Genomic DNA, 26,820 nt, shown 5'->3' on the forward strand with positions numbered 1-26,820 from the left:
TGCACATTAAAAATCTACACAATGAGGTTATGTGGCAATGTGACAAACAAAATTGTTACAGTATGTGTAGCATTGCATAATGCATAATGTTTCTCACACTATTTTAAGTGGTGCTGTAAGCAATATACTAGTACTCTATTCTGAACATTCCCTCTGTTCAAGGGTCTTAGGTAAGATTTTCTTTAATTAGGTTGCAAATGCACTGGCTTAAAGCAGTTTAATTCAGGAAATTACCATAAATTCATGTTGTAATGTCTATTATTTACTGAATGGTTGTTAAATAAGATAGATGTTTATATGATATCTTTTGTGCAAACAAGCCTTTTTGTTGTTTAGAAAGGCTTGATAAACACATTTTTGCATATGGGTTGCATTAACGAGAATGTGAGAGCAGAACATTTAGGGAAACGAAAGGGGAGTAAGGGAATGTAATTTGGGACATGGGTTGGCTCTGACATTCAAAGAAACCATGCAGGCCAAATCCGGATTGGGTTCTCTTTTTTTTTTTTTTTTTGAGTTTACAAATCTGATGTTGTGCCTGCATCTTTTCCTCTGTCACTTTCTCATATGAACGTGACTCTAAATGTGCTCAATGTTCCCAGTGTTTCCGGCAAAATAAGTCCTCTTTGTTTATAAAGTTTTACAGACCATATGCTTCTCTGGTCTTGCAAGTCTCACTGGACTCATTTCACTGGTCTCAAGCTCCATCTATCTGAAGATTTTCAGCTGAGATACAGGATGTAGACACTAGTGTCATTCACAATTAGGGCTGGGTATCGAGTTCGATACTTTTTAGGCACCGACCGAATTGCCTCGATACCACCGAGTATCGAAAAACGACTTGTCGCTCGGTACCAAATTTCGATACCTAAGGGGTTAATCTCATTAATGTCAGTGAGCCAATAAGCCTGCAGCACTAGGTGTGTTTGACTAGAAGTGTTGGTGCTGATTGATCAGTGTTTGACCTCCGCGAGAGCAATTCGAAAGCGTACGGAGCAGTCTGCTCTCTATATCGCGCAGTTTCGCTTACTTGACACAGACTGAAGCTCGCGTGACATTTCAGCGTCTGCCCTCTCACTAAATGAGGACATAAACACATCATCAACAACAGCTCTAGAACTGCTCTGAGAGTCACTTCATGAGCATTTTACCATTTGATTTGAGTAAAACTTGCGTCGTATCATATACACACAGAACTGTAAAGGTATTCCCGGAAACCCGTCAAAATAAAAGTTCGGATTAACTTGGAAGACACTGGGGCAGAAATAAATTAATATTGTTCAGCAGAGTGTACATACTGCTACTATTAAAATTATTAAAACTCTTATTTTTTAATTAATGATCACACAACATTTCTTCCATGTTTTAATTTTAATAGTAAAATTTTGTTTGCCAAAATAAATAAAGTTTTATTTTGAATAATTTAAAAGAAAAATTAAATGAATGTTTTATGCCTTCATTTGAAAACCAGATACAGAACACAGAATTTCTGAGGCTGTTTTAAGAATAAATTTGAATAAACTAAGTAGTTTTTATGCATTCAAATAATTAGACGTACTACAACATAGAATTTAATAACAATAAAACATATTGTGAAAGAAAATAAAACATCCACTTATGAAAGTGGATAAAGATTTTACATTTCTTGAAGTCTTTAACAACCTAGAATAAATGAATAGAAATGATGATTCTGTCTGAGCTATGCGTTTTAAAACGAGCACGCACTAGTGTAAACTGAAAACTATTTGAGCTTTATTCAAATTATTTGTAGTGATTTATTGTGTTGGCTATATTTTGTTCCTTTGTGCAGTGGCTCAGGAGATGAGTCCTTGAGTCTGTATACATGTCAACAAGCTGAAAAAAATAAAACCAAAGTTTTTTGAGATGATGTAATCTTGTTAAAACTGTTTTCATAAAATTGGTATCGAAAAAAGTATCAGTAACCAGTATCGGTATCGGTATCGATATCGAACATTTTTGAACGATACCAGCCCTATTCACAATATTTGTTTACTTATTTGTTTTAGTTCATTGCCAAAGCTACATTTCACATTTTCTAATGAATCATATGTAGTTTGTCTAATATTTCAATTTATTTCATTTCAGCTTTATTTCAATAGTTTCATTTTAATTGTTTTAGTGTAGAAAAAATGGCAAATGTGAGTGAGAGATCTGTCAAACATCCTTCCTCACCTTCAAGACTCATTTGCAATCTTTCGTATGCAGAGAGAAAGCAAAAACTATCAAATGAAAAAAAAAAAAAAACCTTGGGAAGGAAAAAAAAACCAAATGAACACAAACCACTAATTGATTCCTCATGTGCACAGGAGTGCAGTTTGGCCTTCTCAAATCGCTGCCTGATAGATGTGGCTCAGAGCACAACCGACAGACCTTTATGAAACTCTTAAAAAGAAACTGGCTTGATGCTAATGCAACTGACCGATCTTTTGGCCAACATGTTAAGACTCTGCTGGACACTTTTAAATTTTAGACTGCTGCAGTTTTAGGAGCCAGAAGTATGAGGACAATCATTGTACTCCAAAATTCATGGAGGCCGATTAAAGTCTTTTTTTACTGTCTGTTACTATCTCTGCCGTTCTCGCCCACTCTTTTCTCAAATGGCATGTACAAATGTGTACATGCTGGCTTGATTTTAATTGGTGCAATAAAAAAAATAAAAAAAAGCTTTTATGAATGCTTCTTGACCATAATAGCAGCAAGTCATTTAGTACTTGGAGGACTTACTGTTGGATAGTCGTGCAACATTTTACATAAACGCCACTAAGTTAAAACAGTTTTTTCTGTTGAAATGTACACATTTATGTCACAGCTGAGCTTTTTTGGTTTTCAAACTGGATTTATTGCATGCTAAGGCACGCATGACTATTACTATTGCTCATACTTCGAGTTAGTAATTTGACCAAACCCCAAGTATTAAACCTGGGCTGAACTTGCACCGTTTATCCTACGGAACATGAAACATCAAATTGTAGCAATGCAACAGAAGAACCATTGGGTTCCCCAAAGAAACATTCAGTGAACAGTTCTTAAAAGAACCAGTTTTTTATTTATGTGAAGAATGTTTTAATAATCTAAAGAACATTTTGTGCATTGAAAAGGTTCCATGGATTAAAGTTTCTTATAGTGGAACCCTTGATGCCAATAAAGAACCTTTATTTTCAAGAATGTAGAAGTAGTTATGAAGATTTACACCAATCTGAATGTGTGGGAACTTCACAGATCAAAGGGATGACTGGATTTAGTTAATGTGGAAAGACTGAATTCTTAAGACATCTGTCTCTCATTATTAACCATTTGGTAATTCTCATTCAGACAGGTGTTTAGAGAATATAGTGAGTTACAACTTTGGATCTGTAAATGGTGGGCATCTGAATTGAATCTGTATAATTTCCACACACAGCTAGACTGAAGAATTTACCATGCAAAAATAGAGCACTTCTTTTTTCTTTTCTTTTGATTACTGTCCAAACCAGTCGGGTCATATTGTGTTACACTGCAATTCACTGTACTGACAAACAAAGTACTTGGCAACTCAGACTTTTGTTTGGTGACTGCATTGAATCTACAATAGAGAGAACATATGTTGGAATCTTAGGCCAGACGGAACATGTAAGTGACAATTATTTCTGTTCCCATATTACAGCAGCGAGAACTGCAAGTTGCAGAAAACACTGTTAACACATTCTATACTTTTTTTTTATTTTTTGAAGCAACAAAATCCTGTAGTTAACTAATCGCCCATTGTTTGAAAACAAAAAGTATACATCATTCAGGCTTGTTCAGCAGCATGCGCACAAGTAGAATTGAAAATTTGTCTAAATTTGAACAGTTTCACCAGTTCCATTTTGTGTAGATTAATTGTACTAGTATTGTACTGTAAATCCTATCCTTTTTTGTTATATTTTGTACATTGTGTTAGATTTTCTATATAACATTTACAATATAACACTACATGTAATATTTTCTGTTAATTTGTATAATTCTATTTCTGGTCTCTGTAAACTTGCAGGTTTTATTTCAAATTCATGTTCATTTCTAATGAGGTTAATTTTATTCTGGCTTTATTGTGTTTATTTATTCTTGTCAGATAAATCAAATGCTAGTTATATAGCTCACCTATAAACCATTAAATAATTTATTATTGTTATTAAAGGAAATAATCTGTGTTTAAAAACAGATTTGATATCAGCATGGAATGATATGATGATATCTTGGCGGATCTGCTTTTCTATTATCCCTGTTTTTTTAAAGAACGTGAACGTGGTTTGCTCATATCTTTAAGATCTTAAAAGTCTTTTGATTCTTTCTTGTGCATGTATCTGGCTGTCTTTCATCTGTTAAGAGACTGTTGGGCCACATGGAGTTCAGCCAGAGGTTGATGTGGATGTAAATATACAGTAGATCTGTTGCCACATCCTAGTTCATTTGTCTGTGTTGATCTGTGTGAAATTAGTTGAAACATCAGACTAAATGGTCTTTGCAGCCTTCTAGTTGTTAACCCCTTTGTAATGTAAAATCTTCAAGAAAAGTGCTGTTTAAAGGACTAGTCCTACCAAAAATAAAGTTATACAGGTTTGAAAGCATGTGATAGTGAGTAAATAATAACAGAATTGTAATTTTAAATAATGTTGTTGTTTTGGTTTTTTTGTCTGCAGATGTGACTCATCGCCATCTGCAGTCATAAATGAAAGTTATTTAATAAAAACGGGGCTGTTAGATGATTTGTAGCATTCATAGTGCATCATGAATCTCAGGTTCTTTTGGAAGATTTAGTATTATTCCATATTTGTGGCTGCTGTGCACTCGCAGTGCTTTGGCCCTGCTTAAATCTCTTTGGTGTATTTGTGGTTTTGGCTTGTGAAACTGAAAAACATGTTAGCTGGAAGAGAACGTCCCACATCTTCAATGAACCCATTGTGGGAAGAAAGCAGAGGAGTCACGGTTCTCATCCAGAGGCATTGATTGGCTCTGTTTATGAGAAAAAACGAAAACTAAAAGTTTAGGCTTCATTTTTATCCCTCTCTGAAGGAGCAAATACCTCAATTTGTGGTTCAGGAAGTCTGGACCTTTGGTTATGCGCACTTCCTGTTGTATTTCAAAGAACTGGAGGCAATCATTTGCAACAGCTTGCCTAAATAAAATAGGTCATGCCTCACCTTGCTTTGTAAGAGCTAAATTAAATATCTGACTGAAATTTAGTTATCATGTCAGAGTGTAATTTTGTTTAATGATCAAAGGAATGTCATTGATATGGAACCACACAGAAACTTCATGTAACTACCATGTAGAAATTCAGTCAAATTAAATTGCATAATCAATTTATTTAGAAACGTTTAAACAAAGTTAAGCAATTTTACTCAAATAAGTGTCTTTTTATGCAGATTAATGCTTTTCATTTCTACCTTTAAACCTCTTGTCATGTCTTTCCCCATTGACTTCTGTTGGAAGTGCATTACTGTAATTATAATTCTTTCTTGTTTAAATACAGGCTGAAAGGAAACCTAAAATTATTTTCTGTGGTACTCAATAAAATGCCTTATATGCTGCCAATGGGGTTTAAACTGCATTGAAGCTGCAACATACTTTTAAGGCACATCTTGACACCTTTGAACAAAGCATTCAAGACACAAAGCGTTGTCTAGACCGTTGTCCAAGGAAATTGTGGTTAGCTCAGTTCTGTGTAATTTGCGCAGAAAAGGGTTATCATTTGAAGAGGAAACGCTTCAGGCTTGAAAAAAATCTTGAGGTAGAAATAGATAATTAGTCAATAATTACAGGTGATCAAAGCAAAATGAAATGGGGGTGTTTGGGGTGAGACCAATGTGCGATTGAGAAGTCTGCCATTTATTTATGTTTTCACAGCTTATTTTATTGCCGTTTTATCTCATAAGCAGATTTTCTGACATGCACCTAGATAGTGGTCCCCAATATGTATTTTATTGGCCAATGCTGATATATTGTATATATAAAAATGACAAAAAAGCAATTATTTTACACAATGTTTATTATTTGAAAGCAGACACTGTTCATTAATAAGGAATTAATGAGGGAAACTTTGAATTTGGAAACTAGGTTAAAATAACCGATCAGCCTGACAGAAATATATATGCTAAAAGATCATTTTGTCAACAGATGCCCTCACAGCTTTTACAAGTGGACTCAAAACTAAAACCATTGGTTAAAAAATGTATTTGAGTTATTAACATTACTGCTTTTATGTTGCGTGATGTGTAGTTAGTTGAGGAACTTTTAATGTTGCATATAGATGTGCCCACGTGTGTTTGTTTTTGTGTGGCCTATTGTAACTAAGAGAATAGACCTTTATCCCTTTGTAAATACAACTAATACATGTCATGTATTCAGTAGATGCCTAGAATTCGTTGAAGCCCAGAGGGCAGAACCTTCAGTCTGTAACAGCTGCACTTAAGGCTCTTAATGACACAGATTTACGGCATCAAGAAGCTGTATCCTTTTTTAAGTGTAGCTTTTTAGGTTATAAGGAGTTAACATGTAACGATAACGTATACACTTATCAACATAACATTCCGCATAGAGAAAACTAATCCTTCTTTTAGGACCGTTAACATTTTCTGTGTCTCATTACTGTAATGCAAATAGATAATTATATATTATTTAAACTGTGCAATATTTAAGTTATATGTTGGTCTGCCTTGGTTTTAATATTAAAAAGTGCATATTCTGGTGCAGAATTTGTCCAAGACACGTTTTTGTGTGATCTTTATATTTACATTGTTGTTTTCTAGATGATGTGTCTGCAGAAAGCTGTACAGAGTTTCCTGACAGGCTATCTTTAATGGAGGTGCGCCTCCAAGCACAGGAAGATGAAATAACGCTACTGAAGTCCTCATTGGCCGACGCCCTACGTAAACTCCGCCTCCATGACCAACAGATACCCCTGCTTAAACAGCAGCTGATTGCTGGTAAGAGGTTTGTTAAAGGAATAGTTTATTTCAGTGTGCCGCTATAAAGATATTGCCACAGGTTTATTGGTATTTGAAATGTAGTGCAACAGATTTTATTGCGTTGTTTTTCCTGATTTGAAATTATTGCGGTAAAGAAACTTTGCTTATGTAAATGCATGTGTGTTCAGTGAACCCTGCTGCAGCCCGAGTGTTAAATCAGTCCTGTTATATGGATGGATTCTCTAAACATTGCAGACTGTCTACAAGCTCTCTTGATGGACTTCACCACACATCCAACAGGTATACAGAGGATTCTGGAAAGTCTTATTTGCTTTAATAATTATTTTCAAAGGTAACACAGCAATTTCTTGTCTCAGTACATTATGTGTGGAGTTATAGTACGAGGTTGGTTAACAGAAAATACAAATTCAGCTCATAGTCACAGTTTATCAAAATATCTGTCATCCACAAAATACATTCAGTTACGTTTTGATGATATGCTTGATTCTGAGATGAAAAGCTCAGTTTGGCCACACGTTTAATACAAAGAAGCAGAGCAACATTCCTTGGCAAACTGCACGTTTGGGACGTTCTGAACAGCATCCAGGGAAAAGGAGAAAACAGTGAAAACTGTGTTATTTGTTTGTTATAATTTTAATATTACTTTAATGAGATTTTCTCATTTGTATGTTGGAAAATGTAAATTACAGTTCTTCTTTTAGGTTTACTGCAGGTCTGCGTTATTGTTGTATTCTGGTTTAAAGAGTTGGGTTGGTAACTGAAAGGTTGTAAGTTTAATCCCTGCAATGACTGAACCATGAACTATCACCACTGTGCCACTGAGCAAGGCACTCCAGGTTCCAGTAGCATTGGCAAGTGACAAATGTAATGAAAAGAATAGTTCATTAGTAAATGAAAGTTCTGTCATCATTTACTCATCCTCGTGTCGTTTCAAACCATATAACTCTTCTGCTGAACACAAATAAATATATTCAAAAGAACATCTAGAAGTGCCAGAACATCTAGAAGAGCTCAAAACACCGAAAACAATTAGCACTATTAACCAGTGGTTCTTAACCAGGGGCCGGGGGCCAAGAGGGGCCATAGATTGACTTTTGTTTTTATTGAAGTATATAAAGTTCTTGAAACTTCTAGAATCATAACATGAATCATGGTTAATGTAATACATTAGTACTCCCAGTTTCTATTAATAAAGTTTGGAACCAAGCAGCTTTGTCATAATTACAACAGAAATGCTGAAAATATCTTAGAATGCAGTGTATGGGCAGGTCTTTAAATATTGTATCGGACAACTGGGTCAAAAAAAAAAAAATACTGCTTTTAACATATCATTAAAATAGTCCATTTGCCTTTTTAGAGATGTTTTGAAATCATATGATAGCTTTATATGAAAAACAGACTAAAATGTGAGTTGTTTATGCTTGCATTGAATTCAGAAACAATGCTTTAAATGTCTTTGGTTTCTACAATTCTCTCTGATTGATACATTGGTTCTCTGAATGAGAATTAAGACTTTTTTTTCTCTTCTATTTCTTCTAGTTCTCATACAATGCTATCATATGGCTTTAGACAAAAATGGCATGCAGTGTCCATGCAGTGTGCTTTCATAATGCAATTTTTTTTTGTAGTTTTACAGCCCCAAAAAAGTATTTTGGATAGTATGCAATATCTGTGTTTGTGTTCCATGGAAAGGAAGTCATAGATGTTTGGAATAATTAAATGATGACAGAATTAAAATTTTTGAGTTGTTCATTCACTTTAACTGACAAGCAGCATTTTGAGACATTCTTCATCTCAAACATTGTGTTTTATTTGTGTATCTATAGCCATATCTCAAACACAGCTGAAAACGGGGAGGGCGGGGCTAAAACCATATCTAGCGACAGGTGCACTCAGACCGAACCGTGGATCCCAAATCACAGAGTCCAGAGTCTCTCCCTGGAGGATGCATTAACAGAAAGCATCCCGTTCGCTGATGAAACCCCCACCAAGCTCCGCGGAGAGGTGGAAGATGCTGATGAAGACGAGAGGGGGAAGGACCACACCTGGAGCTCCATACTAGAAGACACCATCCAGCCCACTACAATCAGAACCCTTCAGAAACAACAGAGCAAAGGCAGCGAGGACAGCCAGGGTTCATGCCCTCAAACCCCAACATCCTCCTCGCCCGCACCCCCAAAAGAACCAACATCCAGCCCACACGGAGGCCCACTCTCACCCATTCGCGAGGGAGAGAAAATGCTGTGCGTTGACCCCTAAAAGTGGAATCAAGCATTGGCTGGCTGCTTGAATTCACTGCTTCTGGTTTTGGTGTTAATCCTAATATTAATGTTTATGTTGCTGCACAAACCAAAGTTACAGCTTGTTGAGCCAGTTTTGGCTCCCAGATTGAGCTATATTTACACAGAAGTCAAGGAATCAGTGGGAGTTTGTAATTTAGGTCAGCCCTAAGGCCAGTGGATAAACACATTAAAGTAGAATCACAGATTAATGTTATGAGAATTCTTGTTTATTTAAATTTTAGTAACATTTTAAAAATATTTTAAAAAGCATAACTTTTTAACCAACCTTTAGATTTATGCACTTGGCAGGCATTTCCAAAGCGACTTATCTTGCACTCAATTCATACATTTGATTTGATCAGTTCATGCATTTCCTAGGAATCAAACCCATGACCTTTGCGTTTCTAGCGCCATGATCTACTATTTGAGCTACAGCAATGTATCGGTCCTTAAGTAATACCAGAGACATTTGTGTCCCTAAGGGCGCTATAAATGAATTGATGTGCTTCTGGCATTCATTCAGCTCTGTACCAACAGAGTTTTACATTTGTTTTTGGATCTAGTTAATGCTTTGACTTCTTTGGAAGCGTAGTGCGATTTATTGGGGCAGATAAAGTTCTGGAGATTGTAGCTTTGAGTTTTTAGTAGGTAAAAGGGAAGACAGCTGACACAAGTGTTTGTTCAGTTGCAGTGATGACTGATAGGTATGCATGTCCGTTAGCACAGTTGCGAAAATAGTACAGCATTCCGCAGTAAATGTAGCAATAATATTGTCATCGAGACCCGTTTACTCTCCTTCGGGTGAATACAGAACATATGCGATCATTGATTAAGCGTAAAAGCTGTCATTGAGGAATGTTGAAATGCCTGAGTACATATGTCAAAACAGCTCCTGGGAATCTTGCCTGTAACATGGTTTTGCAGAAACACAAAAGCTCATGATTGAGGCATTGAAATCATACTAACCCATCATATAATCTCACATAATCTCCTAAACAAAGGAAATCTCGATTCATTTAATGATTTATCCGCATGCTTGCTTTGGGTGGTCTTTCGTGTAAATGTCTTCTTGGTTCCCACAAATGTAATGTTAAGTCTTGTTCCATGCAAACAGTGCTTTACAGATAATTATACCTCATCCCTTCCTGGTATCCTTGCATAGACATCAAGCAAAAGGGTTATCGGGTTTACAAAGTTATGTGGTGCTAGAATGCTACGACAGATTGTTTTGCAACAGAGTACCAGGCAAAACTAAACAATGCTTGCATGGTTAAACATTCATGCCTTGTTTAGTTTCAGCGTATGAGGGAAGCAGTCAAAGCGTGACCAAATGAATGTATGTAAATATGCAATTAAGAATGTGGTTTACAGATGTACAGTGTGAAATCCCTATTCATAATTAATTACTAATTCATGACAAAGACACTGGACAAGATAATGCAAGATTCTGTTTACATGGTTAAAAATGACCTATAGTGGCCCCTAAGCTTCTTAACGTCCAAGACTATTTCAGATGGTGGTCTGTAACTTGTCACTCTTCTGCTGGATTAGCACTGAATGAAAACAAATGTGAAGTTTTGATAAAATTCCATGCAGACAAACTCTGAAACTAACAGCGTACCACGAACCATGCTAGCACAATTTGAATGTTAAATGCGTGGCAAGTTCCATGCACTGATTAAGTGGACATTGACCATATGTTACATTCAAAACAAAGTTAGGAAACACATAGTTTACCTTGTTCAGACTTGTTTTCTGCACTAAGGTGCTCTAAATTAATCTTGCATTTGGCTTTATTGTTTTAACAATATTGATATAAGATTTTTGTTTTATATATATATGTGATATGTAAATATGATTTTTTTTAAATGTGCAGCCAGTCAGCAAGAATTAATCTTTTATTTAGCAAAAGTGATAGTAAAGACATTTGTAATGTTGAAAAAATGAAAACAAACCTTTTCCACAAAATTATTAAGCAGTACATATGTTAAATTCAGCTTCGCCATCACAGAAATAAATTTCATTTCAAAAACCGTTGCTTTAAATTGTAATAATGTTTCATAATATCGCTGTTTTTACTGTGTTTTTGATCTAATAAATGCAGCCTTGGTGAGCATTATAGACCTCTTTCAAAAATATGAAAAATTCAGTTAGACAGAAATAATGAAATGAACTATTATTTAATTAAACATTTGTGCATTATCAATTTACAAGACTTTTTTCAAATATTGTCTAATTTAAGTCAAATATTGTGTGAGCAGCCTGGGTAGTGTATTGGTGTAACGCTCATTTCGACTGCCGTGTAAAATGTGCCATATAAAGAGTGACAGGATTCAGCTTTATTTAAGAGTGGACAGCCCCCTTTATCCCCCTTTAGTTTCACTTCTCTGTCTGTCACCACAAGTATCATCATTGATCACATGACCACAGATATTTCCTGTTTCATGTAGCTTTTATTGGATGCCTCTTAGGGTATTCAGAAGAACAGGAAATAGGGTGTGCTAAAGGAAACAATCCCTCAGTGAGCACAGACTCATACTCCCACACACACAAGTTCAAATTCATTGTAACTCAAAACAATTGCATTAACTCACTGATATCTGATTTACTTGCATGTTTTTTTCTGCATGATTGTGGGTTGTGGGTTTGGTAATGTGGGTGCATTTGCATGCTACACATGTCCAAACTTGATGGGACACATAAATGGAAACATGCTAAGCACGTTCTGTCAGTTCTGTTACTGCATGTTAGCATGCTCATATCTACATTGATGACTGCTTGCATGAGCTTTGTGCTTCTGATTTGAATGCCACATGCAGTGACTCACTAATGTCTCTTCTTGAGATCAGGGTGAGGAGGAACAGTGAGAAAAGCAGAGACTCCCAAGAAAAGACCAAACAGCGGCTTTCTAAGAAAGCAGCCTCCTCTACAAACTTACTCACACGATCTCCAAGTCTGGAGAGGTGAGAGACCTTTTTTCTGTTCAAGCATGCGCTTTCACATAACGGAAAGTTTCAGAGTAAATAAATAATTTAAGCTCTATCAGCACGATCTATGAGACGCTGTCTGTTTCTGCAGAAAATCTGCATGACTTATCCCTCGGTTTATAGAAACAACATGCACGTACAACGGATGTCTATGGGGCAAGTGCACAAGGGGTTTCAAAGAATATTTTTGTGAACGCATTTACAATGATTCTTTAATAAAATAATGCGTTTTTGAGAGATTTCCTGCTCTATGTAAACAACACTTTGTAGATAGTTGTTATGTCCATCCTTGTTTGGGTATCATGCTATTATCATGCTATTATCAGTTGGCCTATTAAAGAAAGGTGTGCTACCTATCAGGCAATATGTAAGCCACCTAGTATTTCCATTGTGCTTAATTTTTTTATTTTTTTTAAGTGGGATGAGTGAAAATTATTTAGTGATAATCGATAGAGTGCCACAGATGGTCATAAAAGAGATTAAAGGAATAGTTCACCCAAAAATGAGAAATTGTTGAAAATGTGGTCCTCTCTCAGGCCATCCAAGATGTAGATGAGTTTGTTGCTTCATCTGGATCAGATTTGGAGAAATTTAGCAGTACAGCACTTGCAAACCAATGTGTCCTCAGCAGAATGAGAGAACAAACAGCTTTCAGCTAAAACACAAGACCTCTGTCCATGATATCACTTTCTTGGCTGGCCTGTTTGGACTCTCATTCTGGCGGCACCCATTCACTGCAGAGGATCCATTGGTGAGCAAGTCATGTAATGCTGAATTTTCTCCAAATCTGTTTTGATGAAGCAACATCTCATCTACATCTTGGATGTCCCAAGGTTGGGTACATTTTTTGGGATTTTCTTTTTTGGGTGAACTTTTCCTTTAAGTTATATTTAATGTTTGAAAGCATTTCATGGGAATCTTTTTATCACGGAATTTCTTGCTAAATGGGTCTTAAATATATCTTATTCTCTTTAAAATTTTATAACTCAAGTATGATTTTCAACATGAAAATAGTCAAAGAAGCAGGCATGGCATTAAACAAAACAAACAAATAAACAATTAAAATTTGTTCTAAAATTTGTACTGAAGGGATTATGCCATTGTTAATATATAGATTTTCTCTGTCAATCACTAATTAATTGATGTGTTTGTCTCCATAGCCGGGCAAAAGACCTCATCTCCAGTACAGGTAATAAGGCATCTCGCATCTCTCCCTTTTCTTCATTATTCTTTTTTTAAGCATTTCTAAACAACATTGATCTTAGCCTAGCTTTGTCATAATTCAGACTTGCATAAGCCTGTGTTTCATCTTTTTTGACTTCAGTTTCCATGGAACCTCTGCTGTTTGTATAGAGATACAATGCTCCTTTCTCTTGTGGTGTGCTTGATTACTGGAAAAGCTGTCATGCGTTATGAGTATAAAACTTTTAGTCATCATGTAGTCTTTGTCATTTCAGATTCTTACTATCAGCATTGTCAGGTTTTATTTTCTTGAATAAAAATGTTTTTGTTTTTTTTCCCCTGACAGTTTTTCTATGCTGACTGCTGTTGGCACACTAAAGCAAAGCCCATTATCAGCAAGCTCTGAAAAATTATTTGAATCGCTCTTTTTGTTCATTGCAAAACACAGTTGCACCAGAAAAAATCCCAGATTGTTTTTGTACGTTTTTAAAAGAAGACTCTTACACTCACCAAGGCTGCATTTATTTGATCAAAAATGCTGTAAAAACAGTAATATTATTACAATTTTAAATAACTATTTTTTATTTTAATATATTTTAAAATGTAATTTATTGCTGTGATGAATTTTTAGCATCATTACGCCAGTCTTCAGTGCCACATGATCCTTCAGAAATCGTTCTAATATGCTGATTTACTGCTCAAGAAGAATTTCTTATTATTATTATTATTAATGTTGTAATCAGTTGTGCTGCTTAATATTTTTGTGCAAAACCGTGCCAATTTTTTTCAGGATTCTTTGATTAATAGAAGAAAAGAACAGCATTTATTTGAAATAGAAAACCTTTGTAACATTATAAATGTCTTTACAGTCACTTTTGATCAATTTAATGCATCCATGCTCAATAAAAGTATTAATTTCTTTTTTTTTTTTAACTAAATCTTACAGATCCCAGTCTGTCTATCCACAGATCCCTTTCAGTAGCTTCATGGACCAAATTCTGAAAACCCAATTCATAACAGATTAGAGAGTAGTTTCTGGCTAAATGCTTCGAGGTGCAGTGAGGTCACTGTGCATATAACCATTTATGAGCACACATTACTCTGCACAGCCGACTTATAATTACTGTAACAAGCCATTAGTGGCCTCATGTCTAGTATTTATTATATTTATTTATTTGTTTATTCATTATGCGTGTACAGGTGCAGGTTTCCTTCAGCAGTGAGACACAGAAGAGCTTGTGCTCATGCTGGAAAGTTACTCTCGCTGGTTATGCAACCGCACTACTCTAGTTTTCTGTCCAGGATGATGGATGTGTGTTTCCCTTTCCCTGTGTGCCAGATATTCACACCACCTTTTCACAGCACGGCCTTGGCCGCTTAATTTGTGTGCGTGTGGCGTTTTAATAATTTATTCACCTGCATTTAATGGCTGGGGAAAGTAAATGAGGGTTTTTATTTGAAATATCATGACTGCGTTCAACATCAAACATATGTTGTTTTTCCTTCGGGGATGAAACTGACACATTTATGGAATGTTGTTTCGGCGTCACCTGGGTGATATCCATCTGATAACATTGGCATAAGGGTCCTTCTGGAGTCGTTTATGGTTTCATCTTAAAACCATATGATGCTTCTTTGGAATATGAGATATTCCCACTTTCTCTTGTATCAAAACAACCCATATTATATAAAAAAGATATTCGAAGGTCAGTGATGTTGTGACTCAGACTTTGACTATTAGTTTCTGGCTGTTGCTTTTATTGTCATTCCATTGCAGTAGCCACACAGATTGACTTGCTTGCCTCATTGCTTTTAAAAAGCTCTGTTAAAAACAGAGTTTTCCCCCTCAGTGCAGGCCAGAGCCAGGTCCAGGTCCAGACAGTGACAGCAGACAGCATGATTCAGAGAGGTGTTCTCAGTGGAGCTCCCTGTAGAGTCAGTCGGAGCGCAGTTGGGCTGCAGGAATTCCTGATGTGTTTTGCAGCTGCAGAGATAATGTTTGTTTGCGTTTTCTCTTTTAACAGGATCTCAGGGGTCCAGGAGAGGAACTCAGAGTACGTTTCAATCATGGTTTTGATTCTAAGTAATTGGTGCCAAAAAAATATTTTTGTATAACATATTAATTTTAAATTTTTAAGTATTCTTGAAGTTTACAAATCTGAATTATAGTATTCATTGCCACTAGCAACAATAAACCTCAGAGTCATTTACATTTTCATATTTTGATGTTGTGCATTCTCCCATTTATTTTGCTCACAGGTCAGTCAATCAAGATGTTCATCCGTGGACGACCAATCACCATGTACATTCCTTCAAACATTCTAAACTACGAGGAGCTGAAAATGGATCTTCCCTCACAGAAACTGGATCTGGATTGGGTGTATCCTAAAGCAATATTTGTAACTTTTTTTAAAGAATTTTTAATTAAAATGAATTAAATTATAAATTAATTTACTTTCATATATATTAATTGTAAGTAATTATAGAATAAATGATATTATATAAAATTTTTAAATGTAATATATTATATAATAATTGTAAAATACATGCGGTATTATTATAAAACGATTATAGTTTGCTGTTTTACTGTTTTTGTCTATCATCCATATATAGAGAGAGATTAAAAAAAAAAATCTGATTACAATAAAAGAGGAAAAAGAATGCTGTGTATTCAAATTATATCCATGTTTAAATCTTTTCAAAAGTTCCAAAAATAAACAATGTTTTTTTAAAATAAATCTGTTTCATGCTTAGTCACCTACATTTTTAAGATGATAAATATGCTGACAGTTCCCCTAACTGTTGACTTCTTAAAAGACAGCACATATTTTTCCAATGCATAGAACTTATGCTTTCTCAATTTCATAATTTTTGGGTGTATACCCAAAAAAAGCAAAGTCTGGAACAAAACCTGTTCTCTCTGTAATTTTGGAAACCGTTTATTAAAAGCTTATATTAACTCACGTTGCTAAACACAGTGAATTATATTTCCTTTATATATAATGTATACATATTAGCAAATGTTCCTTGACCCTTTTTATTTTCAGCTACGGTTACCGGGGACGGGACTGTCGAGCGAACCTTTACCTGTTGCCGTCTGGAGAAGCAGTTTATTTTATTGCATGTGTGGTGGTTCTGTATCATATCAGCAACCAAATGCAAAGACATTATCGGAAACACACAGACTGCGTCAGATGGTGAGTTTGAAGAGTTACGTATTTAGATGTGCACCTAATTTCTTTCTGATTAATATGTTCTTACTTTTTCTTTTACTTGTTGGCATGTAGTCTTGCCATCCACCCAGACAAGGTGCGTGTAGCATCCGGACAGACAGCGGGAGTAGACAAAGATGGCAAGGTGAGATTGACATATGAATAAATCACATTTTACTGATTACCAAGATGTGATATTGTGGTGCGACGTGCTATGCGCCATATAAAAACTATTTCATACAGCATTTTACTAATTCCATTATTTATTTAGCTATTATTTATGTTGATTTCAGGATTTTTTTTTTTATGAATTGCTCTTGTTGGTTTTTTTTTTTTGTTAGATAATGTTAAATATGATAAATGCATAATAAATTAAGCAGTGAAGGCAAAATGGTGATTACAACTGTGATCCTATATGCAGTCCTAAAAACATTAACCTAAAATCTTGAATAAAACAAACAAATAAACTGTTTTCTGTGTGTGCATGTGTCTTTGTCAGCCTCTTCAGCCCTTTGTGCACATCTGGGACTCCAAAACGCTAGTGACACTGCATCAGATCGGCCTCGGCACATTTGAGCGAGGTGTCGGAGCCCTAGCGTTTTCCAGTTCAGTAAGTATTGCTTCCCATTCTACATTCTTTCCAGTTCCAATACAGCAGACAGACAGAATAGACTGTTGTTCATATGTATTAAACATATAGAATAGAAATAATTATAAAATTTGTAAAACAATACTATAATCCAGGATCCAAAACAATTCACAAACAATTATAGACTAGAAACATTGACGTGTCTTTTGGAATATATGTATATACTTGCATACATTGTGTATATATATATATATATATATATATATATATATATATATATATATATATATATATAATTAAGAGAATAAGAAAGAAGTCTCCTATGGTCACAAATGTGATCGAAAATACAATAATAACACAAAAATGGTAAACAAGTAAATGAAACAGTAAATAAAAAATTTAATATTGTGAAATATTATCACAATTTTAAAGCAACTGTTTTCTATTTGAATGATCTGTTGAATAAACTTTTTTCACTTTTTCAACATTGATAATAATATGAAGCACCAAATCAGCGTATTATAATGATATCTGAAGGATTGCATCACACTACAGATGGGGGTCATGGCTGCTGAAAATTCAGATTTGCCATAACAGAAATAAATTGCATTTTGAAATATATTAAAAATAGCAAACTTAATGTGCTTTTTATAAAAATAACTGCAGCCTTGATGAGCATAAAAAACATATTTCCAGAATTTTAAAAACCATAATTATTCCAAACTTTTGGCTGGTAGTGTATTATTATTATTTGATTTTATTTTTTACAGGATGCTGGGACATTCCTGTGTGTGATCGACGATTCCAATGAACACATGCTTTCTGTGTGGGACTGGAATAAAAACATAAAGCATGTTGAAGTTAAGGTGTGTTCACACACACACACACACACACACACACACACAGAGAAATGCATGTTCGGTATATACTATCTACCAGACAATATCTACATGAAGCAACACAGATATAGTTTACATTCGCTTGATTAGTGGCCTAGCAATGTTTTTTCAAGCACATGCACAGTATTTCCTAATAAAAACACCAGGCTCAACCCTCCATGTCCGAGTTCTAAATTTGACTTTTTAAGATAAATTATCCTAGTGATTATTTCAGCAACTCTGACTGAATCTACAGCCAGCTGCCTGTGTTCTGAAAGCCGTCAGCTTTATTGTGGATGGATTTTTAGCTTTGTGGGATCCTTTGTCCTAAATGTTTCCTCCCTTCTTCTGCATGAGCAGTTTGAGCGGGGTTGCTATGGGAGCGACTAAATATTTCACAGTAGATTTGTATGAGTGATTGCGAGCGTTTTAAGAACTGGCCATTTGTGTGATTTGTGTCATTTTTCTTTCTCGTGTTTTATTTTTGGGCTGCACTGCCAGTAATGGATTTAGGAAGTATTTGGACTTAGAATAGCATGATGATTTGTCAAGGGAGTTTTGTTTGCTCACTGAATTCATCTAGATTTTCATCTCAATGTGAATTGGTTTATTTTTTTAAAGTCAGTTTGCGGTGAGATAAATATCATTCAGAAATTTGACATGCCCTTCAGATGTGTGTTTGAGGCGAAATTCTGGATACAATAGTGCTTGAAGATGAATATACAGAACATGGTTGCAGTACAAAGTCAAGTTTAGAAATCATAAACAATGATAATATCTTCTGCAGAGCTTTGAAGATGTATTTACAGTTTCTGGATTACACCTTTTAATAACACAGGAAAATTACAGTCATTAAACTGACATGAGCTGCTATTGCAGCTGAAGATTGACTGGATGTTTGAAGTTGAATTGCAGCTTTCTCCTATAATAACACAGAACCACTGGCACTTAGTCATATATACTGTGGCAAACCATATGTGTTCACGCTGTGTGTCTATGTGTGTGTTTCAGAGCACTAATGAGGCAGTTTTGGCTGTGGACTTCAGCCTAACAGACACCAACAACATCATCTCCTGTGGCAAGTCCCACGTCTACTTCTGGACCATGAGCGCTGGCACACTGACCAAGAAACAGGGCATCTTTGGAGTGAGTTCATATTTGGCCACTAAGTTGACTGTCCTCCATTGTAAATTTGGTATCATTTGCTTTTCCATTTATGAAAATGGGAAGAAATTATATGAATTAACAGCAACTCGCTTTCAAAAATGGACTATGGTATTACCATATTTTAGTGAAGTTATCATATAAGATGAATATTAAAGAAATTATGAAAAAAGTGTATCACAGTTTAATAAAATTAGAAAATGCAACTGTTTTCAACATTTAAAAAAAAAATGTTTCTTGAACACCAAATCGTGTATTAGAATGATTTCTGAAGGATCATGTGACACTGAAGAGTAATAATGCTGAAAATTCAGCATCAAAGGAATAAATAGCATTTCATGTAATAATATTTACATTTTAATTATATGTTTTAATGTATTTTTGACTTCTTTCAAAAACATAAAAAAAAATCTAAACTACTTTTAAAAGGTAATGTACCTTGGGTGGTATTTCTATGTGATACCATCAGTATACTATTATCATTTTAAGTACTTTTGTTTCCCTTTAATATGCCTTAAAATTAGCTTTAAAGGATAGAACTATTTCATAATGTATTTAGCTATGAATTCACTCATAGTTTAGTATTAAAGTGTTGGTGATTTTGTTCATTGTTTCATTAACAGAAATACAAAAAGCCCAAATTCGTCCTGTGCTTCGTGTTCAGTCTTACGGGTGATGTGTTGACGGGAGACTCTGAGGGGAACATTCTCACATGGGGAAAATCAGCTGCTGATACCAAAACATTAGGAAAAGGAGCAAAGGGTAAGCAAAATCATTTCCTAATTTTTGCCTGATAGACTTCAATTTTAAGTATTAATAGGGATACACAATATTTATCAGAACTGTATTGGCTTTCATCAAAAATGTAATCCATTTCATGTGGTTGTATGATAAAATAAGGAAGAAATAATATGATGCTACTAAGTAACATTTTAGATATAATCATTGGCTTATCAGTATCAGCCAGAATTATTAACTTCATCAATGTACAATATTTTTTTTTAATATAGCCCGATTAGCCTCTATTATTTATACAATTTGAAAAACTATAGATGCTGTCTGTCTTTTCAAATTCACGTTGCCACTTTTTTCTTCTCTCCTTGCCTGCAGAGACATTTCAGATCATGAAGCAGACACGCGCTCACGAGGGCAGTGTTTTCGCTATGTGCGTCCTGCAGGGTGGAGCTATACTCAGCGGTGGTGGCAAGGACCGCAAGATCATCCGCTGGAGCGCAGACCTGGCACCTGAAAGAGAGTGTGAGGTAATGCATGAATCCGCATTATCTTTGAAACTGTATGTTTGCAGCAATGTGAGTAAATTAAACTATAGAGTTTATAAATCAAAAACATCTTGAATGGCCTTTGCTCTTCCAGATTTCGGAGAAATATGGTGCAGTCCGCACCATTGCGGATGTAGATGGAGAGGAACTGCTCGTTGGCACAACACGAAATGCAATCCTAAGAGGAACATTTTCGGATGGGTTTGTGGCCATTGTGCAGGTAAATATATTGGATTTATATGCAAATATAGTTTAACAATAAATTTAACTTTTATAAAACATTATTTAATAAATTTAATTTAAAAAGCAGCTTCAGCAAAATAAAGTTTTGATCTTCTACTGCACTCTAAAAATGTGTATTGAATTGTCAGGGTCATGTGGATGAAATGTGGGGTCTGGCCACACACCCCACTCAGAGCATATTTCTTACCTGTGGAAATGATCGTCAAGTGTGTGTATGGAATGCAGAGGACCACAAACTGGACTGGTGCACGACACTAGAGGTTAGAGAGGTCACAGAAAATTTTAACCATTTTAAAGGCGCACTAGGGTTTTGTGTGTGTGTGTGTGTGCGCCACTGTATACTACCCAGACAGCGAGCCGTGTTGGCCCAGATCCGGCCCGCATGGATTTCACATGGGCCAGATCTGGGCCAACACTATGTTGCTGTCTGGGTACATTTTATACTGACACCTATTTGTATAGATTCTTCATCATGCAGTATGCTTCAGGGCTTGACGCTTACCTATTCCCCAAGGAGCACATGTGCTCCTAAGTCAAAAAATTTAGGAGCGCATTAAAAACATTTAGGGGCGCAATGCAAATTTTTCTAATTAGGTGTTTTAGCTTAATAAGGGGATACAAAGAGACATTTACAAGCACCATTATTTAATTTATCAGAATACAGAAAGTACACAAGGTTTTTAAATAATTTTACTTCAGACACTATTTAATAGGCTAATTATGTAATTAGTTATAATCCTATTAAACTGTGTCGGTATAAAATTTTCACAATAATCATTGAAGCTTTTGTCACGGTATATGTTTTTGTTTTTAAATCACAGTATATAATTTCTAAGTGAAAAAAAGTGTTGTCCTCCTAACAGGTTAAATAACTTTATTAAAGATAATTTACTAAAAGACTTTTATAAAAAATACATAAATATAAAGTAAACAAGTGTTTCAAGATTAGAGTGCAAAAGATTGTTCAAATGAACGAAAGAACAATATAAGTAAGGTCCCATTTGTTAACATTAGTTAAAGCAGGTTAACATTAACTAAAAATGTGCAACAGCTAATTGTTGCAGTAGTTAATATTCTTTGTTAATGTTGATTTAATAAAAAAATACAACTATGCTAGTTAATGTTAGCTCCATTGAATTATATTAAGACAACTTTTGATTTTATAATGTATTATTAAAAGTTGAAATTAAGATAGCATTATTAATAAATGCAGTCATTGTTTTTTTTCATGTTAACTAATGGAACTTGTGTTACTGAACAATAATAACGAATCAGTCGTTGATATATAGATAGGCCCACTGTTCTTTATTATAGATCAGTGGATGGGCCATGTTTTAGCTTAGAAAAAATGTTTGAAAATAAATAGCTCATTAAGTCTTTAAGTAAGAATTATTTGAGGCTATTGTGAAGATTAAAGCGAATATAAATATCTAAATGACTGAGTGTGAAACATTATTTACACAGTTTTAGGAAAGTAGCGCAGCTGATTTGTTTACTGGGTTACCGGGGTAACGGCAGCGCCCTCTAGTGGCGAATGTGCGTCATTCAGCGCGTCTTCACTTTAACTCGCTCCGCTTTTCTTCTCATCTGTGCTCATTTAAATTAAAACGTTGCCTTTTTAAAGTTCTAAAGTAATCATATGAGGCTGCATCGCAATGTTTCCATAAATAAACAGAATAAATTAATACGTTTGTTATAGGCTACTGTATAAGTTAGGCTGTTTTGTATTTTGTTTTGTATTCGCACTTGTGCTCCTAAATACATTTTCCAGTTCGCAAACATCTATTTTTAGTCGCAAATGCGAGTGAAATGCTCGCACTGTCGAGCCCTGTGCTTGGAATAGAGCAGAAGTACACAGCTGAAGTATTTTGTTAATATGGGCATTACTGAGATATATTCATTTGGTCTCAACACACTAACATTACAGTGCAGAATTTTGGGTTTATTTATTTTAATTATTTATTATTACTCACCCCAAACTTTTAAATGGCAGTGTATGTAGTATGCCATTTTTATTTACACCACTGATGTCATTGAAAATCATTTGTGCATAATTTTAAACATATTTGGCAATACTAATATTCATTTATTTCAACTTTTATGTTGGTGCGCCTTTAAACAATTATACCAGTATTATCGAAAACAGTGAATTTAACATTAATCTTGATCACTTTTAGGAATCTGGTCTGTGTGCTGATTTCAGCCCAAATGGAGCTGTTGTCTCTGTTGGACTGAGTACTGGAAGGTAAAACATTTACAACACAGCTGATAACAATTACCACTTCAGTTTTATAGTAAGCTTTTTACAGTGAAATGTTCCCTTTTTAATGGCTTTATGATGGTTTTTAACCACTTACCTATATAGATGGGTTGTACTGGATCTGCAAACCAAAGAAGTAGTGTCAGACCTGACTGATGGCAATGAGCAGCTATCCGTAATGAGATACTCACCAGGTCAGAGGTCAACAAAATCACAATAAAACAGACCTACACTTTTTCTGAAAATGAACCTTATTACATTTATTAGTAAATGTAAAACTGATAGCTTGTTTGTGGCACATGCATGCGTTTCAGTGTGGCAGCTTTTACTGCTTGCAGAATGTTTTGCAAACCTGTTTATAGTCGATAACTTATATTTTACTGCTTACCAAAACACAGATGGCAGCTTTTTGGCAGTTGGTTCCCATGACAACTTCATCTACATTTACAACGTCACTGAGGGTGGGCGGCGCTATACACGATTCGGAAAGTGCACAGTAAGCAATGCATTTGGGTCAAATACTCTTAATATGTCTCTTATACTCTTAATATAACTGTTTTATGGTGGTTTGTTGTGTGTAATGTTTTATAGCGGTCTGTTTGTGTTAAAAAGCACAATAAGTTGTGCAGATAAAATTCATTCCCTGTGTGTAACACTACAGGGGCACTCCAGTTTCATTACTCACCTCGACTGGTCCAAAGATGGAAAATACATCATGTCCAACTCTGGAGATTATGAAATTCTATACTGTAAGGCTGCACGCTTGGGTTCATAACACAGAAACATATTCTAAGAAGACAATGAGTAATATAAATGATAATGCATTTGAACATTTATGTTTGTTGAAAAAGGGGATGTCGTAAGTGGCTGCAAGCTGTTGAGGAACCGGTTTGAGAGTAAAGATCGAGAGTGGGCGTCCTATACCTGTGTGCTTGGATTCCATGTCATGGGTGAGAGAAAATCATTTTTTTTAAATTATTTTAGGTATTAGTGGTTCTTGCTAAGGAAAGCAGCACATTGAGCCATATTGTGATGGCCATGTATTGGGCCACACATAACTTCTATAGACTATTTTTGCACTGATTAATAAAAACAAGCACATTGTTACATTGGTTTAGCATGTTATCTTTCTTTGTCATTTTTACTGAGTCAGTGCACGGGCTTGGTTATTTGGCTTAAGGCTAAAATGTTAAAACCAGTTAAAATTCTTTTGACTTGAAAGGTGACTAAAATTGAACAAATAACTTCTGATTAAGATACAGAGTAGCAATAGGATTTAGATAATAAAATGTACCTGCTGTGTCATGTGTACCCAAGCCAGACTCCTAACAAAGGGGTTCAAACAGGAAGTTGAACTGTTTTATTGAATTCTGAAGGAAGTTGGAATGTACCAACTATGCTTAGTTGGAAGGAACATTGGAAAATGTGATGTCTTGATTAAGGTGATTTTTTTTTTTTTTGTCTAGCACAATGCTATTTACATTAACTAAAGTTATCCATGGCTCTAACTTTAGTCGAATGTATTATGTTAATACCTGGATATTTGTGGTTCATGTCTGTGTGTATTTGTAATTTTTGTTACTCCTCTTTTTCTTCTTAAATGGTGCTGGTCACCTTTTTTAAATTCAGTGTATTTCTTGTCTTGGGGAGGGGGGTGATACTTCTTGTTCTGGGAAAGTTGTGCTGTAGTTAGTCCTCTGTGAGTTTAAGAGGCTAGAGCAATGTAAGGTGACTCTTTCTACTCCAACTGTATCCATGTGAAAGGGATTGTATTTTGTTGAACATTTGATTTTCACCATATTTTTTGTCATCAAAAGGATGTCTGAAGTCACCTTTTCCCTTGTGTAAGCAAGAGTCATTAAAGACCATCACAATTTTACTCTGACCCCTGGTTGTGGCTATGGACATTTTTTTTATTGATGTGATTTTGCTAATGAATATGGCAGATCCATCACACATATCTATAAACCAGAATAAGAGTGTCAAACTCATTTTGGGTGGAGATGGAGTCACTTTACGCCAACCGGTTTTCTTTTGATTTGTTCATTTTTTTATTTGCACATTCACACCATAAACTTTTCTAAATTTAATAAAGTCCAAAATCAACTCTATCCTGCTTTAATAACCAATGCTGATGTTAAAAAAACAGAAGGCCACTTAGAAGTTTTGCATGGGCAAGCGCCACTCATATTTTATTTAGAAAATGTACATTAGTTTAAAATAAAATAAATTTAAAACTGTTGCTAAAAATATTCAGATGTTTTGTTTTTTGAAAATCAAAGTGTTTGTTTATGTTAGATCATATTTATTCATATTAATTATTTATTATTATTATGAATTCATAAATGCATTAAGTGTATTGCCCTAATGTTGTGAGTCCCCAAAGTCCTGTGCATTGAAAGCATATGTAAGTGTATGTTGACTGTCTTTCTAAACTGTAATGCTGTGTAGGTGTGTGGCTCGAGGGATCAGATGGGACAGACATCAATGCCTTGTGTCGATCACACAGTGAGAGTATGGTGGCAGTGGCCGATGACTTCTGTAAGGTTCATTTGTTCCAGTATCCATGTCCCAAACCAAAGGTCAGTCACTGCCCGATGTATTTATTGAGAGTCAAAAATATTATCATAGTCTAGAAATAAAATTAAACAATAAATCTCATTAGACTCTGTATGCTTAACTATGCATTAAAGTTTGATATAACAGGCCAGATGTAGGATGTATTGTATGCCAATTAATAATTCACATATTTACTCTAGGTAATATGTCAGAAAAAGTGTTTGTTTATACTGCAAGACATTAATAATTTATTCCCTGATTTCTCTGTCAGGCTCCAAGTTATAAGTACGAGGGCCATGGCAGTCATGTGACTAACGTTCGATTTACACATAATGACAGTCACCTTCTGTCAATGGGTGGGAAGGACACCTGCATCTTCCAGTGGAGAGTTAAAGGGGCGGGGACTGGAGACCATTCCAAGGAACATCTAGCTTCTTCCTCTTCTGTCTGCTCTTCCTCTAGCTCTCTAGTGAATGGAACATAGAGAGACATATATCAGAAATTCCAAGAAAGAAACAGGCATGAAGATATTCTAGGAAATGAAACAAGGAGGAGATATCTCACTGCACAATCTGCTGTGACATGAGGCATTTGGAAGGTTATGCCAGCTTTTGCAAAACGTCACAGTATTGTTTTACCATTGAGAAGTCATAAATAATGCATAGCTGTTCACTACCTACATTTCGTCATGAACTGACATGGCCAAAAAAATATTTTTGTCTGAAATTAGCTTTTTTCTTTTTTTTTTTTTTAAGAAATGTATTATTGCATTCTAGAAGAAAAATAAAGTATGAAAAGTCTAAAAAAAATTATGGTGGTCCTAAACATGTTTATTTTCTTAATGCAAAAAAATAAATAAAATAATTATAAACTTTTAATTTTGGGGCTTTGACAGTTTTTGTGTATGGAGGACCAAACCTGCAAAAACAATAAATAAATAAATAAATAAATACGCAAATAAATAAATAAATACATAAATAAATCCACAAAATAATACATAAATAAATAAATAAATGTGCAAATAAATATATAAATCCACATATTCCTGTATAAATAAATATATAAACAATTAAATGTGCGAGAAAATAAATAATTAAATAAATTAAACGAATGTTGGGGGAAATAATTTTTTTTTCCCCTGCATCAAATGTTTATTCATTTTTGAATGTAGTTCCGTATTTATTTTTCCTCAGCTCAACATGCTAATGAGAGGATGTCT

The 26,820-nt window shown here is 34.9% G+C and overlaps 1 protein-coding gene across 5 annotated transcripts in view; it reads left to right on the forward strand.

Moving 5' to 3' along the window:
- The window catches only part of LOC306875745 (echinoderm microtubule-associated protein-like 3), a 33,299-nt gene extending 6,776 nt beyond the window's left edge, over positions 1 to 26,523 (forward strand). For 2 of the 5 annotated variants that reach the window (XM_079426460.1, XM_079426459.1), the window contains exons 2-24: positions 6,786 to 6,962; positions 7,133 to 7,244; positions 8,792 to 9,208; positions 12,097 to 12,210; positions 13,395 to 13,423; positions 15,441 to 15,470; positions 15,676 to 15,796; positions 16,464 to 16,613; positions 16,704 to 16,773; positions 17,128 to 17,238; positions 17,988 to 18,083; positions 19,107 to 19,241; positions 19,883 to 20,021; positions 20,370 to 20,521; positions 20,634 to 20,759; positions 20,911 to 21,042; positions 22,960 to 23,027; positions 23,148 to 23,236; positions 23,441 to 23,538; positions 23,704 to 23,791; positions 23,894 to 23,992; positions 25,494 to 25,624; positions 25,873 to 26,523. In XM_079426460.1, coding sequence (XP_079282586.1) covers positions 6,786 to 6,962; positions 7,133 to 7,244; positions 8,792 to 9,208; positions 12,097 to 12,210; positions 13,395 to 13,423; positions 15,441 to 15,470; positions 15,676 to 15,796; positions 16,464 to 16,613; positions 16,704 to 16,773; positions 17,128 to 17,238; positions 17,988 to 18,083; positions 19,107 to 19,241; positions 19,883 to 20,021; positions 20,370 to 20,521; positions 20,634 to 20,759; positions 20,911 to 21,042; positions 22,960 to 23,027; positions 23,148 to 23,236; positions 23,441 to 23,538; positions 23,704 to 23,791; positions 23,894 to 23,992; positions 25,494 to 25,624; positions 25,873 to 26,085 — 2,897 coding nt within the window. In that variant the 3' untranslated portion in view covers positions 26,086 to 26,523. Of the gene's footprint in view, positions 1 to 6,785; positions 6,970 to 7,132; positions 7,245 to 8,791; positions 9,209 to 12,096; positions 12,211 to 13,394; positions 13,424 to 15,440; positions 15,471 to 15,675; positions 15,797 to 16,463; positions 16,614 to 16,703; positions 16,774 to 17,127; positions 17,239 to 17,987; positions 18,084 to 19,106; positions 19,242 to 19,882; positions 20,022 to 20,369; positions 20,522 to 20,633; positions 20,760 to 20,910; positions 21,043 to 22,959; positions 23,028 to 23,147; positions 23,237 to 23,440; positions 23,539 to 23,703; positions 23,792 to 23,893; positions 23,993 to 25,493; positions 25,625 to 25,872 lie in introns of all 5 variants that reach the window. The other 3 variants (XM_079426463.1, XM_079426462.1, XM_079426461.1) reach the window with 2 other exon arrangements.
- Positions 26,524 to 26,820: the final 297 nt, after the last annotated feature.

Source organism: Barbus barbus (assembly GCF_936440315.1).
Source record: "Barbus barbus genome assembly, chromosome: 1".
Lineage (NCBI taxonomy): Eukaryota > Metazoa > Chordata > Actinopteri > Cypriniformes > Cyprinidae > Barbus > Barbus barbus.